This window comes from Vitis riparia, chromosome 4 (assembly GCF_004353265.1).
Source record: "Vitis riparia cultivar Riparia Gloire de Montpellier isolate 1030 chromosome 4, EGFV_Vit.rip_1.0, whole genome shotgun sequence".
NCBI lineage: Eukaryota > Viridiplantae > Streptophyta > Magnoliopsida > Vitales > Vitaceae > Vitis > Vitis riparia.
In genome coordinates, this window is record NC_048434.1 from 15,269,263 (window position 1) to 15,287,270 (window position 18,008).

Consider the following 18,008-nt stretch of genomic DNA (forward strand, 5'->3'; position numbering starts at 1 on the left):
AGAAGATAGTCATCCCCATAACCTAGTTTTCCATCTCTAAAGCTTTCAAAAGTGATCTTTAAAGAATCTTTTGGCAAAAAATGGGGTGTTATTCTACTAGCCTTAGCATGGGGTTAAGGTATCTCCATAGTTTTAAAAGGCTCAAGGTGTACCAAGGCGCAAAGTACTTATGGAGCTTGAGGCGCAAGGCATACCTAAGGCGCGGGCTTTAGTGAAGTGAGGTACACCTTAATTTACATATATATTTTTATATAATATAATCAAATTTAATAATAATTTATTTGTCATAAACACATAAATCATCAAATATTATCTAAAACTTCAATTTAATCTACAAAAAGCATAAAAACAAAGCATCATGATTGCTAATACATATCCAAATCCAAAGTTTCCAAACCAAAACATGAACTTTGTCCACAATTCAAAAACATCATTAGATACCAAGGTCCAGGAAAGGTAAGTCTATTTTTCATCATCTTCTTCACCCTCTTTGCTTTTTCACAACACAGCAGAGGCTAGGGCAATGTTTTGGGGTTTTTTCGGTTGAAAACAACAAGAAAAGGGGGCTGGAGAAAACAACGTCATTTTGGCCTGTTTTTTATTTTAAAAGAGCAATGTCCAAAACAACTTCGTTTTGGCTTGTTCTTTTTTAAATAAAAGGGGCCAAAATGATGTCATTTTGGTCCCTATTATTTTAAAACAACAGGTAACAAAACAATGTCGTTTTGACCTTTTTTTTTTTTTAAAAAAAAAAAGGCTTCTTTTTGCCCACTACAACTTGTCACCGAAGAAGAAGAAGAAAAAGAAGAAGGAAATAGGGGGTGGAGGTGCACTTGTGAGTTGCGTTATGCCATGCCGGAGGCAAGTGCCTTGATCGCCTAGGTGACGCCTTTGTGAAGGGGCGTCTTTCACAACTATGGGTATCTCTACTTAGGAGTGATTCATGCCTAATTGGTGTATCAGCTGATTCATGTCCAGCTGGTGCTCCTTGATGGAGGGAGTAATCAACAAAATTTATAACCTATTACACCATGAACTAGGGTAGCAAAGAAAAAGCTACTATAGCATAGTGGCTCTACGATCGTTCACTGGGAAGGGTTTCCAAACTGAAAATGATACCAATTCAAAGTGAATTGATGTTGTTTCATTGCAAGGTTAGTTTAAGAAGTAAAACACAAACTTTGGTTAAAAAAGGTTTAGACTTAAACTAACGGCACAGCTAGTAATGAAAATTACTTATGAAGAAAAATATTCCTTGGAGATTCAGGTTCACAGGGGAGGTTCCTCATGCAAAAACATAGCTCAGGTCAGTTGGTTCATTTCCTCACATTAGAGAATTAACATAAAGTCAATTCTCTAATCGGTGCTTGTACAAATACATCCCTTAATTGGATTTCAGCTCTAATTCTCTCTCACTAATGCAACTTGCAATGGTTCGAGCCTCTGACTTAGCCTTTACCATTCAAGGTGATCTTTAACCTTGGACTTCCCTTCAAAAGCTCGCAAGAGATAACTAATGGATGTCTCCTTAGAGTCCAAAAGCTTACCAAGTGTTGGCAATTCTAGAAAATCCTACCTTCAAGTCACCTCCCAGAGGCTCGCAAAGGGTAAACTAGTGCATCTCCATGGATAGAGATCACTTGCCTTACCAAGTGTTGGCCCAGGTGACTCCAAGACGTTTTAAGTTAACTAAAAACATAGAAACCATTCACGGGACACACTTTCTCTTCATTCATAGCTGAAACCACAAAGCTTCTGATTCTTGCACTTGGAACCTTTCCCGGCAACCTTAACTCCAAGGAACTAAAAGGTTTAGTTACTCATTCTCTGGGGAAACTTCCTCAGAGAGTGCATAACTAAGTAAATGAAAAATACAATCAAAGTGAAAAGGTAAGGTAGAGCTCAAGCTCTGTATTTTACTTTCTTTCAAACTTTTACAAAAGGTTCATCACCCTGAGAACAGGCTCCCCGGGCTCTATTTATATGAAAATTACATTAATAGCTATTACATGGATATTTAGCCTTTTTCCTAACTTAAAAGCTAAGGAATCCTATAATTGGTGGCTTACAAGGAGGGTTTGGGGATTTAAACAACAAAAATCTAAAGAAAAATATCTCCACATGTCGGTTACAAATATCGGGAAGCACTAAGGACCATTTCGCAGGTGAAAATGAGGTCTGCGAGATTTCGCAGACGTACAAAAAGAGCTGCGAAATCACTTCGCAGCAAAAGGCTAATTCCGCAGCGCTGCGAAGTTGGCTTTCATCTTGTGGTGTTTGGCTTCCATCGCGTCGTGAAACTTCAGGGGAAATCCATAGCACTATGCAAAAAGGCTGCGAAATAATTCCGCAACAAAAGGGTGATTTCGCAATGCTGTGCAAAATCCTTCCTTCAGCTTAGACTGATCGGCTTCCAATGGCTGTAACTCCTTCATTTTAACTCCGAATTGTGCACCGTTTAAAGCATTGGATTGTTGACTTCCTGATATTTAAAATGACATATAGCATGCATAAATTGGACTTCAGGAAGTGCTCCAAAAGTGGCTGACATGACTATCATCAAGAATGCTTCATGGCAGATTTCTCTTTGCTTCCCTTCCTTGCATTGCGGATTTGCTTATGGCAAAGGACTTCAAAGCTTTGGTTCTTCATGCTTCTGAGCTTTCCATTGCTTTGCCAAGGATTCCAATTAACTCTCCTCAATCTCATATTGCTTTGGTGATCAAAAAGCTATCAAAACACCAAAACTTAAGACAATTTGATTAGAATTGATTGCAAGGGGCCTTAACATGTTAATTGGGTTAAAAGGCAATAACTACTACTCAAAATTGTTTAAAAGAATTAATTACAAGCTATCAAATAGCACTTTTTGAGTAGTAATCACTCCCCCCAACTGACATATTGCTAGTCCCTTAGCAATGAAGGAGAGAAAAATAAAAATAAGCAATACTATAATTTACAACATCATGCTAATCACTTCAAAATATTGTTTAAGTGGCATGACTGATCAAACTTTCACATGGAAAATTAAAGAAATAAAACTCAAACTGTAATGGAAGCTATCAAAAACTTTGCTAAATACCATTGATTAAGGGAAAGCATTATGCAGATTGAAGTTTTAAAATCATTTTCACTTCCAAAGAACCAAACTTTAATCTTCCACAAAAATCTAAGTGTAAGATGATAGCTTCCAAATATAGCATGCTAAACTAATCTCTCCCCCCAACTTATCTCTTTTCAACACTTAGCAAACTGACCAAATTCAATAGGCAGAGAACACATTTTTTTTTTTAGAAGGTACAAGGCTTAAGGGGCATTCTTTTCTATTTTATCCATGTAACGGGGGTCCATCGATGACTCCCAACCAATTAAGGTTTAGGGCATCAAGCTTTAAGGATCTTTCAACCACTAACTCCTCGGATTTTACCCCGGACTTTTTCATATACCCATGCGCCTACCATATGCTAACTCCACCTATCCACCTTGTAACGAGCATTGAGGTCGGTGACTCCCAACCAATTAAGGCTTAGGGCACCAGGTTTTAAAGATTTTCACCATATACCCCTCAAACCTTGCTCGGGTTTCAAGGCAAGCAAACATTTTGCTTTCTTTCTTTTTTCTTTTTCAAAGGCTCATTGGCTTGTCATAGGGTGTCTCAATATCATTAAAATGAGGTCAAAGGTACCAAGTTCCAAAATTTTCTAAGTCAAGAGGGAAATAGTTTTTCATCTTATAATCGGAATCTATTGTGCACAGTGTGTGAATAGTTTAAAGTGGAAGGACTAAACTTGATCTCAATCGAAGTTTCAACAATTGAACCACTTTAGTAAGCATAATCCAAACTCTAAGTTAAATGAAAAGCAAAAGTTCAATTCCTCCTATTTTAATTTGAAAATTTTTCCTCATAATCCATGGAGATTAAAGTATAAAGCAAAAAACTACAACTAGTTTACTAGGCAAGGCTGAATTATCAAAATAACTTAGCATACTTCCTTTAACTTAGCAAACTTCCTTCCTCATTTCCCCCCCCCCCCCCCCCCCCAACTGAGCTGAGCATTGTCCTCAATGTGATATGGGTGATTGAAATTAAAGGGAGGAAGTGGTACCTCCTGAGTGATATCAATTCGAATACTGATTGGAGAAACCACATGTTTCAAAAAGAATAAAAGGTGTGAGCAAAGGAAATAAGAATAAATTAATGCTAAGAGTTAACAAAAAAATTAGATTTGTATTACTTTAATCATTTTAGTACAATCAGAAAGAAAGTAATACAAGTAATCCCCATATATGATATCAAAATGAGGGGATTTCATATGAGACTAACGAAAACGAAATACATAAAAGAAATATATAATAGATATATATATTATATATATGATCAAATATGTGGATAATGTTGGAGCTGATGGCCTAGGCAGATGGCTCTGCCTCTTCAGTGGCTGATTCAGGAGGGGGCTGAGGCTGTGTGGCCTGTGAGTGTGGCACTACAGTGGTGGGAGTGAAATGCTCAGCAGCTGATGGGAGATCGAGATGATGCTGGAGTTGCCTCAAGATGGTAGTTGTGCTGAGCCTGGTGGTCATCATCTGCTCCTGGCGAGCTCGCAAAGCTGCCATCTCCTGAGCAAGGCTGCTCTGAGATGCTGTCAAGGTCTGCAGTGCATGGCATAAATCTCTATACTCAGAAATGGGAATGATCATCCTTGGCTCAGCTGAAGTAGAGGGCTGTGATGAGGCTGGAGCAACTGGAGGGGCTCTGGCTATGGTAGGAGAAGCAATGGGTATACCCTCAGGTATAAGACGTGGAGATGCTCTCCTGGCAGTTGGTATCTGAGCTGGCTGTGGAAGCTCTAGCTGCTCCATTCTATACGCTGTCATATTGGTCCATTTGTCGAAAGTAAACACCTCTCGACATATACGCTTGCGCTTCAGCTGAGGATCTGATGGATACCCCAGATGCTCGAGAATCTGACACAGCAGCCGTGGAAAAAGAAGTGGAATGGCATCAGCTCGTGGCAGCTTCTTCTTATGCACCTTCTCTTCAAAGTAGAGAAGGGCAACCATAATCAAGTGGTGAGGGCCAAAAAAATATCCCTCAGAAATCTTGAACAAGGCTTCCAAAAGAACTCCTCTCCTCTGAGTCCAGTGCTGCAGTGGATAAATATTATGACGCAAGAGTGCATCAATGAGAAACATCCTTGGAGGAAGTTCCCCCCTCAATAGATGTGGATTTGTAGAAGCTCCTCTAGACAAGATATGCACCATTTCCAGCTGAGAGGGACTAGCCCATGCTCTATAATCCTCAAAATGGCTTGGCTCGTATGGTATATGCAGGGCCTCTGCTATATGGCGAGCTCCTAGAATGCCATGTCGACCATCAATAGTAAAATGGATTAAGGTAGGATCTCTGACCTGCTGAGTAGTCATGGACTAATAAAAATCCATGGCTACTCTGGGATAAAAGAAATCTCGTGGGGTCAGCAGCTGCTCCATGCGATATCTGCGCAGCAATTGGAATGAATCTGCAAGCTCCGACTGCAATTGGAAGGTGGCTGTGTCAAAACACAGCTCAGAGTGAAATGGCCGAGCTTGGCAGTCCAAATTGCCTTCAATTGGTGGTTGAGTGATCATGGAGCCTGATTATCACTTCAGGAGCTGTCCTAGACGGAATTTGGGGCTCAGAAAGTGGCGGCTGACTTGCTTGAGGTTTCGCCGGCGGTGCCGGAAATGGCACCGGAGAAGGCTCTAGAGAGGGAACAAGGGACTGCCCTGTTAAGTCGATGGGCTCTGAGCTTTCAACCCTGGCTCTTTTTTGCAAGGGACGACCCCCTGACCTGGTGAGATAACGCTCGCGGAGGCGTCTGTAATGTCGGCTTGGCTGGCGTTTCTTTGGTGTGGACTTCAGGAGGGAAGCAACTTCTGGCCGTGGAGGCTCAGAGGTAGAGGCTTGACAGGCGCTCGCGGACGCTCGCTTTCGGCTAGAAGGAGAGGAAGACTTGGCTCCTCTGGTTCGTGCATTACGAATTGACGAGGTTTGGCCGGCGGTGATGATCGGAAGGGATGACCGGAGGTGCACGTGGCGTCGGCTCGGGCAAGGAGACGAACAGACGGTTGCTATGACTCTTCCCCTTTCTGAAATCCTTTCACAACTCAAATGACCGGTATTTATAAAAAATAACGAAATATTAAAGGTCATCTTGGGTTTCACAGCAAAAATGGGGGTTTCGCAAGAGAAAACCACTTTCGCAGCTCACTTCGCAGCTGCAAAATTGGAGTCACTGTACCGCGGAATGGCACTCGTGTGCCACAAATCAGTTTCGCAGCTGCGAAACACCCTTCGAAATGGAGTTATTGCTGCGGAATTGAGGTTTTCCACGCCTTAGAGCTTCGCAGCCGCTTTCGCAGCTGTGAAATGGGGGTTCCTGTGCTGCGAAGTGGCACTCGTGTGCCATTCTTGGATTCGCAGCTGCAAAAATTTTCACAGAGGAGTCAAATGTGTTGCGAAATGATTTCGCAACAAATGGCCGTTTTCGCAGAGAATTCCTCTTTGGTTGCGAGATCTCGCAAAGCCTTGTTCTTGCTCTGTTTTCACTCCGATTTCTTCCTTTCAATTACTTTGCATTTTCTTCACCTGAGATCATTCAAAAGATGAATTACATATAAACACACAATTTAAGATCAAAAATTAAGATCAAAGTATGGATAAAACTTTAAAATTTACAAAATTTACAAAAATTTTGGACTTTGGTGAACCAAGTCCATCAAACCCTTGTTTGTTTAGGCTTTTGTGGCTCAAGGAGGTTGATTTCCTCCTTTTCTGGTTTGAACGGCTCATGAATGGCTTGAGACGATATCCATTGACTTTAAAGGTGTCCTTGCCATTGGAATTCAATAATTCCACTACCCCATTGATATGTACTTGATGGATAATGAAAGGACCTATCCACCTGACTTGAGCTTTCCAGGAAAGATATGGAGTCTTGTGTCATAGAGTAGAACTCTTTGTCCTTCTGGAATTCCTTGTTGAAATTAGTTGATCATGCCACTTCTTCATCCTCTGTTTCGCAACTTTGGAGTTGATGTAAGCATCATTTCTTAATTCCTCCATCTCATTAAGGTCTAAGCTCCTCTTTGCCCCGGCTCTGATCAAGTCCATATTCAACTTTTTGATTGCCCACCAAGCTTTGTATTCGATTCCACAGGAGATGACATGCTTTGCCATAGACAAGACGATAGGGGACATGCCAAGAATAGTCTTATAAGCTGTTCTATATGCCTATAATGATCATGAAGCTTAATAGACCAATTTTTCTGCTTGGACTCACCACTTTCATCAATATGTTCTTTATCTCCCTGTTTGCTAGCTTAACTTGCCCGGAGTCTGTGGATGATAAGGTGTAGCTACCTTATGCTTCACTCCATACTTGGCTAATAACTTTCAAAGGCTTATTGCAAAAATGAGAACCTCCATCACTGATTATAGCCTTGGGCACCAAATCTTGCAAAAATGTTCTCTTTCAGAAACTTGAGAACCACTCTATGATTATTATGTTTACAGGGGACTGCCTCAACCCATTTAGAAACATAATCCACCCCCACCAAGATATAGGAATTACCAAAAGACATTGGAAAATGTCCCATAAAGTCAATGCCCCATACATCAAATAGCTCAACTATTAGTATGGGATTCATTGGCATTTGATTTCTTTTTGTTAGCTTCCAAGCCTTTGGCATCTTCACAACTTCTACACATGATGTGAGCATCTTTGAAAGAGATGGCCAGTAAACCCTGATTGCAACACCTTCATAGCTGTTTCTGAGAGGCAAAGTGGCCTCCACATGCATTCTCATGACAATGGTTTAGAATGCCTTGTTGTTCTTCTTCAGGCACACATTTCCTTATGATCTGATCTGCACAATATTTAAAAAGGAAAGGCTCTTCCCAATAATAAGCATGAATTTTTGCAAAGAAGTGCTTCCTATTTTGTGCATTCCACTCACTTGGAATTTCACCAGTAACTAGATAATTAGCAATGTGAGCATACCAAGGAGTTTTGACTAGAAACATAAGTGATTCCTCAGGAAAGTCATCATTAATAGGCAAGGCATGAGAGTTATGTGCTATAGCTAACCTTGAGAGGTGGTCAGCTACCACATTCTCCACTCCTTTCTTATCTCTGATTTGGAGATCGAATTCTTTAGCAAAAGAATCCATCTTATCAACCTTGCTTTTGCATCTTGCTTTGTTAATAAATACTTCAAGCTGAATGGTCAGTGAAAACAATGATGAAAGACCCTACCAAATAAGCACGAAATTTGTCCAAGGCAAATACCACAGCTATTCTTTCTCTGTAGTTGTGTAGTTCCTTTGGGCTTCGTTCAATGTTTTGCTTGCATAGTAGATCACATAGGGCTTCCCATCTTCCTTTGACCAAGCCAGCTCCTATAGCAAAGTCACTGGCATCACACATTAGTTCAAAAGGTAGTTGCCAGTTAGGGGCCCTCACTATTGGAGTTGTTATTAAAAATTTCTTCAGTTGGTCAAAGCTATTTTGACATCTTTCATCCCATATAAACTTAGCATCCTTAGCTAACAGCTCACAAAGAGGTTTTGAAAGCTTTGAAAAATCTTTGATGAACCTCCTATAGAAGCCTGCATGCCAAGAACTGCCTTACTTCCTTTTACAATTGTTGGGGATGGCATTTGACATAAGCTCCACCTTTGCTTATCAACTTCAATGCTTTTTCGGAGATGATATGACCAAGACAATTCCTTGTCGTACCATAAAATGACATTTCTCCCAATTGAGCACCAAGTCTTTTTCAATGCATCTGTGAAGAACCGCTTCCAAATTGACTAAACATTCCTCAAATGTACTCCATATACGGTGATGTCATCCATGAAAACCTCCATAATTTGCTCCACCATATCACTGAAGATACTCAACATACATCTTTGGAATGTTGCAGGTGCATTGCATAAACCAAAGACATTCTTCTGTAAGCATATGTTCAAATGGACATGTAAAAAGTGTCTTTTCCTGATCTTCCACAACATCTCAATTTGAAATACCCTGAATACCCGTCCAAAAAATAGTAGAACGGATGGCTAGAGACTCTCTCAACACTTGAATCGATAAATGGCATGGAAAATGATCTTTCCTGGTTACTGCATTCAACTTTCTATAATCAATACACACTCTCCACCTAAAGTGAGGCGTGTAGTAATTTTTTCTCCTTCTTCATTTGAACCACAGTAATCCCTGACTTCTTTGGTACCACTTGAGTAGGACTCACCCAAGAGTTATCAAATATAGGGTAAATAATACCTGCCTGAAGTAGCTTCAGCACCTCGACTCGCACAACCTCTTGTAAATGAGGATTCAATCTTCTTTGAAGTTGACGAATTGGCTTAGCTTCCTCCTCCATATATATATGATGCGTGCAGACTAAAGGACTAATGCCTTTCAAATCAGATATTTGCCATCCTATTGCTTTCTTACACCTCTGGAGAACTTCCAGTAAACATTTCTCTTGATGACTGGTCAGAGATGAAGATATTATGACAGGACATTGATTATTTTCTTCAAGGTATGTATATTTCAGCTCCACGGGTAGAGGCTTCAAATTGAGTTTTGAGACCCCTTTTTCAGCATCTGCTCCTTCTTCTTTATTGAACAAAGGTAGAATTTCTTCTATCCTCCTCCAACTTTGTAAAGTAGCTAGCACATTAGGGGGTTCAGACAAACCTTCCTCACAATCCGCAAAACTTTCATTCAGCTTGTCTTGCATATTCTGATTACAGTGCTCCTCTACTAGAGTGTCAATAATGCACACCTCCTCTGGACCCTCTTCTTCTTCCGGAGTGATTTGCTTTTTAGACATATAAAAAATGTTGAGATCAAGTGTCATGTTGCCAAAAGTGAGTTGCATGAGCCCATTCCTACAATTGATGATTGCATTTGAGGTAGCAAGGAATAGCCTTCCCAGGATGATAGGAACTAAATTAGCTTCCTTTATAGTAGGATCCGTATCAAGAACAATAAAATCCACCGGATAGTAGAAATTATCAACTTGAACCAAGACATCCTCAATTACTCCTCTGGAATTTTCACTGATCTATCTGCTAGAGATAGAGTGATTGTTGTTGGCTTCAACTCACCAAGTCCCAATTGCTTGTAGACAGTATACGGAAGAAAATTCACACTTGCTCCCAAGTCTAATAAAGCTTTCTCTACTACCTTTCCTCCGATCATGACGGAAATGGTAGGACTTCCCGGATCTTTGTACTTCAAAGAGACTTACACTGTAAGATGCACTTACTTGCTCAGTCAAGAAGGCTTCTTATTTACAGTCAACCCTCTTTTGATAGTACATAAGTCCTTTAGGAATTTTGCATATGTTGGAACTTGTTTAATCATATCCAACAGAGGGATATTGACTTTAACTTGTCTCAATACTTCAAGAATTTCAGATGCATTTCTAATCCACTTCTTCCCATGCAATGCTTGAGGAAAAGGTGGAGAAGTTGATTTCTTTAGCATTTCTTCTTCAGAAGTTCCTTCTCTGGATTTGCATTCATTGTTGACTCATAGTCCTCTTTCTTTTCACTGATCTCTCCCTGTTTGTCTTCCATTTCCTCCCCTTTCATTGTCTCTTCTTCTTCTTCAACAGGTGGCTTAAGTGGTGGCTGCTCAATTTTTTTACCACTCCTTAGAGTGATCAAGGCTTTGACATCTTTCATCTATGATGATTCTTCCTCATGGCTTTCCACTTCATGGACATCCTTGGGGTTTTGGTGGGGTTGAGAAGGAAATCTTCCCTTTTCTTGCACTGTGTTCAAATTTGTGAGCCTTGATATTGAGTATTGGAGATTATCTATCTTTGGGTTATATCATTTTGCATTCCATCCATCCTTTTGTTCAGAGTACTCTCTACTCTGTCAATTCTTTGATTAAGTTGAGAATTGATGGTTTTTTGGTCTCCAACAAAATCTCTCACCACCTTGCTGAGATTCAATATTGCTTGTTCAAGACTTGAAGATTGTTGAGATGGTTGATCTGGTTGTTGGTACTGAGGTGCTCTAGGCTTCCATGAAAAATTTGGATGATTCCTCCAGCTTGAGTTGTAAGTATTTCCATAGGGCGCATTGTTATTGGGCTTGAATTGTCCAACAACATTTGCTTGATCTCCAACATTTCCCTTTCAGTTGAAATTGTAGGGCATTCCTCCACCAAGTGTTCATATATTGACAATTAGGACAAAGCTTCACTTGCACTGGTGCTTCAGCAACAGCTTGCACTTCATGCATCTTTTTCAGTTCCAGCTCCTCCAATCTTCTTGTCACAACTACAAACTTTGCTTTCACATCATCATCTTCTTTCAAGGTATACATCCTAGCCTTAGCATTGAAAGCACTCAGTTGAGACTTCATTTTTCCCATTTCTCCTTTAATCGGTTCATCCCATCCCCTTGAAACTTCAGCTACATAATTCAAGAAATCCATAGCTTCCTCAAGATTTTTGCTCATGAAATCTCCTCCACACATTGTCTCCAGGAGTTGCTTCATTGAGGATGACATCCCATCATAAAAATATCTCACCAATAGCCAAGTATCAAAACCATGGTGAGGACAAGCATTTATAGCTTCCATATATCTTTCCCAACACTCATAGAATTTCTCATTCTCTTTAGCTGAGAAATTTGAAATTTGCCTTTTCAAGCCATTTGTCCTATGAGTGGGAAAGAATTTCTTAAGGAATTCAGCTTGTAAGTCAGTCCAAGTACGGATACTCCTCGGCCTTAAAGAATTAAGCCAAATTTTGGCTTTATCCTTTAAAGTAAAAGGAAATAACTTAAGCCTCATCAAATCAATTGAAGCTCCTCCCTCTTGGAATGTATTACAAACATCTTCAAATTCCTTGATATGTGCGTAGGGATTCTCACTTTCCATCCCATGGAAAGTTGGTAGAAGTGGAACAATATACGGTCTGATCACTAGCTGCTCTGTAGGAGGCACTATACATGATGGTGCACTCATACGAGGTGGATGCATGCGGTCCCTCATTGATCTAAATTCATTGAGATTGTCTTGACGACCTTGATGACTATGCTGATCTTCAGGTGTAGCTTCCATGATATTCAAGCTCAATTCCAATTCCTTATTATGAGGTGTATCACTTTTAACAAGCCTTCCTCCACTGCCACGTATCCACTTTGGCATACACAACTAGTATTTATCTGAAACTAAAATGAAAACAAAGGACAACAAAAGAAAACAGGGCTACAAAAACAAAATAAAACTAAGCTGAATTTAAAAGCTAAATTTAGATTATGAATAAGTAAAACTAAAAAATGAGAATTAATAAAGCGAAAGAAACGTTACCAAACTTGTGATGAAAATCACAAGTACACTGAAATAGTATCACTATAAACTTGACACCTTCCCCGGCAATGGCGCCATTTGATTCATGCCTAATTGGTATATCAGCTGATTCATGTTCAGCTGGTGCTCCTTGATGGAGGGAGTAATCAACAAAATTTATAACCTATTACACCATGAACTAGGGTAGCAAAGAAAAAGCTACTATAGCATAGTGGCTCTAGGATCGTTCACTGGGAAGGGTTTCCAAACTGAAAATGATACCAATTCAAAGTGAATTGATGTTGTTTCATTGCAAGGTTAGTTTAAGAAGTAAAACACAAACTTTGGTTAAAAAAGGTTTAGACTTAAACTAACGGCACAGCTAGTAATGAAAATTACTTATGAAGAAAAATATTCCTTGGAGATTCAGGTTCACAGGGGAGGTTCCTCATGCAAAAACATAGCTCAGGTCAGTTGGTTCATTTCCTCACATTAGAGAATTAACATAAAGTCAATTCTCTAACCGGTGCTTGTACAAATACATCCCTTAATTGGATTTCAGCTCTAATTCTCTCTCACTGATGCAACTTGCAATGGTTCGAGCCTCTGACTTAGCCTTTACCATTCAAGGTGATCTTTAACCTTGGACTTCCCTTCAAAAGCTCGCAAGAGATAACTAATGGATGTCTCCTTAGAGTCCAAAAGCTTACCAAGTGTTGGCAATTCTAGAAAATCCTACCTTCAAGTCACCTCCCAGAGGCTCGCAAAGGGTAAACTAGTGCATCTCCATGGATAGAGATCACTTGCCTTACCAAGTGTTGGCCCAGGTGACTCCAAGACGTGTTAAGTTAACTAAAAACATAGAAACCATTCACGGGACACACTTTCTCTTCATTCATAGCTGAAACCACAAAGCTTCTAATTCTTGCACTTGGAACCTTTCCCGGCAACCTTAACTCCAAGGAACTAAAAGGTTTAGTTACTCATTCTCTGGGGAAACTTCCTCAGAGAGTGCATAACTAAGTAAATGAAAAATACAATCAAAGTGAAAAGGTAAGGTAGAGCTCAAGCTCTGTATTTTACTTTCTTTCAAACTTTTACAAAAGGTTCATCACCCTGAGAACAGGCTCCCCGGGCTCTATTTATATGAAAATTACATTAATAGCTATTACATGGATATTTAGCTTTTTTCCTAACTTAAAAGCTAAGGAATCCTATAATTGGTGGCTTACAAGGAGAGTTTGGGGATTTAAACAACAAAAATCTAAAGAAAAATATCTCCACATGTCGGTTACAAATATCGGGAAGCACTAAGGACCATTTCGCAGGTGAAAATGAGGTCTGCGAGATTTCACAGACGTACAAAAAGAGCTGCGAAATCACTTCGCAGCAAAAGGCTAATTCCGCAACGCTGCGAAGTTGGCTTTCATCTTGTGGTGTTTGGCTTCCATCGCGTCGTGAAACTTCAGGGGAAATCCATAGCACTATGCAAAAAGGCTGCGAAATAATTCCGCAACAAAAGGGTGATTTCGCAATGCTGTGCAAAATCCTTCCTTCAGCTTGGACTAATCGGCTTCCAATGGCTGTAACTCCTTCATTTTAACTCCGAATTGTACACCGTTTGAAGCATTGGATTTTTTACTTCCTGAGCTTTAAAATGACATATAGCATGCATAAATTGGACTTCAGAAAGTGCTCTAAAAGTGGCTGACATGACTGTCATCAAGAATGCTTCATGGCAGATTTCTCTTTGCTTCCCCTCCTTGCATTCCGGATTTGCTTATGGAAAAGGACTTCAAAGCTTTGGTTCTTCATGCTTCTGAGCTTTCCATTGCTTTTCCAAGGATTCCAATTAACTCTCCTCAATCTCATATTGCTTTGGTGATCAAAAAGCTATCAAAACACCAAAACTTAAGACAATTTGATTAGAATTGATTGCAAGGGGCCTTAACATGTTAATTGGGTTAAAAGGCAATAACTACTACTCAAAAGTGTTTAAAAGGATTAATTACAAGCTATCAAATAGCACTTTTTGAGTAATAATCAAGGAGCACGAGGCACTATGTCAAGGACATAAAGGATTATGTCATAGGTCCTGATGGGTCTAAGATTCTAGGGAGTAGGAGCATTCGGATTCTATAATTCTATACACAATTCTTTTCAAATTTAGGGGATCTATTTTTTATCATTGAACTCGTGGAAAGTTTCTAGGAATCTTTATATGTAGTTTTTCCATGTTATTTTTGGTGTTCTTATGTGAGATCATTTATCTTACTCGTATTGTTGAATTCTTTTATGTTAATTGATACCATTAAAATCCTTATAAAATTTGAAATTTAAGGATAACTTGCTTAGGCTACCTACTCAACCCCTAGCTCCCCACCTCTCTTCTAGGTAGTTCCCTTAGTTATGACATGGACTAACAAGTGGTATGAGAGTAGATTAAAATTTTTAAAATTAATTCTTACTCAATGAAACCATAACTAATCATCCTATATTATTTGATGAGAATAACTACCTCTACTAGAAATTCAAATGGAATATTTCCTAAAATAGCAAGGTGAGAAGTCTAGAATATAATGGAATATTACAGATGGTTACCCCTATGTTTGTGGAGAAAAATGGTATATTAACCGGTAAAATGAAGCCCAAGCAAGTGCAGGACAAATCAGATAATAATGGAAGTGAAACAATTTTAAAGCCCTATGTTATATTTTGAATGGTGCAAGTCCTAACAAGTTTCACAAAATTGTAACATGTAAATATGCTAGAGGCATGAGACATTTTAGTAGTAACTCATGGAAGTTATAAGATTAAGTATGAGAATGTAAAATATAAGAAAGATTTTGATTCAAATTATTTTCACATTGAGTGTTTAGAAACTGAAATCAAATTTTAAATTGAATAATAAAATATACACTTATGAATCTCAGCGAAATGAATTTGCTAGTATGATCAAGGAACTAATGAGTGAAAATGAAAACATGATTAAAAATAAATAAATTTCTTGAATCTTCTAAACACTACACTATAATGATCATAGATAAATCCCTTTCATCAATGCTCGAACAACGTAAAAAGAGCTTAAGGCATCAAAAGGAAAATTTTCACCCTTGTTAAATAAAAAAAATTAAAATGAAATGGTTCTTAATGGGAAGGTTTCTTGAGGCAAAAGTGGTGTAAGCCATATCATTAAGTTTAAAACTAGGCTACTTCTATAAATCCTAAATGATTTGTCCCAAATTGGTGTACTATTTGATTCAGTCCTCAAACGGGAGTTATCAACAAAATTTATAAACCTAATTCACCATATACTAGGGTAGCATAACTAGCATAGTATAGTGGTTCTAGGATCGTCCACAGGGATGGGTTTTCATATTACAAGTGATATTATTTAAAGTACTGAAATGGTGCTTTTTCTTTTATGAGTTAGCTTTAAAAGAAAACATAATTTTGGTTGAAAAGGGTTGGTTTTGAGTTAGCCAAAAATAGTAACTGAGATTAATTACAAAGAAAAGGTTTCATGGAGTTTTAGGTCACTAAGTTTAGGTTCCTTAGACAAAATGGGGAGATTCTGGATCTGTTCCTTGCGTTGGGGATAATAACATAAAGAATGGTTATCTCCCGAACCGGTGTGTATTTAGCAACCAAGATTTGATCCCACTAGTCCATGAAAAACTGCAGTTGCTTCCCATTAATGGTTTCAAACACTAAAGACCTCTCACTGTGAATCATCTTTCAATGGCTCGTACATGATAACTAATAGACATCCATGGATTCCATGGAGCCCGAAAATCCTACCAAGTATTGGCCATTCAAGGTGATCCTTACCTTGGATTACCCTTCAAAGGCTTGTAAGAGATAACTAATGGATCTCCAGGGAGTCCGAAAAGCTTACCAAGTATTGGCCATTCTAGGTAATCCTACCTTTAAACCACCTAGGCTCGTAAGAGATAACTAATGGATCTCCAGGGAGTCCGAAAAGCTTACCAAGTATTGGTCATTCTAGGTAATCCTACCTTGAAACCACCTCCCAGAGGTTGGCCCAGGTGATTTTAAGGGATTTTAAGTTAAACCTTAAAATAAAAACCATTAACGGGTAACAACTCTCCTCATTTAAAGTAAGGAAAACTCCCACCTTTGTATCCGGATCCCTTACCTAGCTTCCTTCAGTCCAAGAAACGAAAAACCTAGCCACTCATCCTCTGAGAAAACATCCTCAGAGGTTGTTTGGCTAGACAGAAAATAAAAACAAAATGAATAGGTAAGGTAGAGCAAAAGCTCTGTGTATTTCTTACTAAAAGAATTTACAAGTGTTCTCTGGAATTTTTTCCGAGATATTACAAAAGAGATACTTTAAGACATATATAGAGAGATTGCAACTTGTTCTCCATGCCCTTCATGTAAGTTGATTTGCATTATTTGAAACAACGATATGTTTTGATCACATATCTTGATTTAAAACACTAAGCCAAGCTTGAAAAAATTGAATTGTGGCGCATCTACAGGGTATATTTTTCTTACAAAAATCTTTTGCCTTCTTCATGAATGGTTTTCTAATCATATTCACATGTTCTTGGAATAGAACAATCCACTCATGTAATACTTTACACGCATTTCATCAATCATCGTTACTTTCTTTACACTTTTGAGATTAGAAGTCACCTTTGTATGATGTGTTATGCTATTATTATTTTTGTTTATTTAAACAGATTTTTGTTTCATGAAGGTTATGTTTGGTTCTCGGAAAATATTAAGGAAAGAAAAAAAATATAAAACAAAATTATTTTTTCATGTTTGGTTATCTTATGAAAAATATAAAAGAAAATCAAATATAATTAAAACTAGTTAAAAACTTATGTTTTTTAAAATTATTTAATTTTTATATCGATGAGTTAAAATAAGTAAAATGGGTTTGAAATAGCAAATAAAAATAATTTATCGACTTTTAATCTGTTTTTTATTTTCCTTCACTTTTTCTTTCTTTATACTTTTCCTTTATATTTTCTTCACCTTGCATTTTTCCTCAAATTTTCTAGGAATCAAACATAGCGTAAATGTTCATTAAATATAATAATGTGGTATATTGAACAATATTGTAAAGCTATATTTTTAGAAAAATAAACACTTTAGAAAAATAAGTAAATTCATTCATGAATTTTACTTATTTAAACAAAATACATGAAAAATGGTTAGTTTGTAACAAAATATTTAAATTTGTTGGCTTAATTACAATAAAATGATATTTGAGACAATATTTTGGAAAAATAAGAAATACCTTGATAAGTTCTTAATTTATCAATTAATTAATGTTCAATCACTTAACATTCCATTTTGGAATCAAACCTATGTTAATCTTTTGAACTTATTTTTATTTACGTAGCCCAATCTCAAATAGCATAAATAAGGAGAAAAAAAAATGCAACATTATTAATCATATCAAAATCAATAACAATCAAAGGATAAAGACCACCACTCTTATCACCCAAAATAAAATTCTATCATATATTCCCACAAACTATTTGTAGACCCCTCCTTGCAAGACAAAGATGATATTTTTTTTAATTTTATTTTAGCTGCCACCACCCGAGAGAAGGGAGCTTTTCCTTTTTTTAATAGGATAGGGGGGGACCCCTTTGGCTGGCAA

The 18,008-nt window shown here is 38.1% G+C and overlaps 1 protein-coding gene across 1 annotated transcript; it reads right to left on the reverse strand.

Moving 5' to 3' along the window:
- Nucleotides 1-5,605: 5,605 nt before the first annotated feature.
- Nucleotides 5,606-6,193, reverse strand: LOC117913265. Its single transcript, XM_034828219.1, has one exon. The coding sequence runs from the start codon at nucleotides 6,191-6,193 to the stop codon at nucleotides 5,606-5,608; it is 588 nt and encodes a 195-aa protein (XP_034684110.1).
- Nucleotides 6,194-18,008: the final 11,815 nt, after the last annotated feature.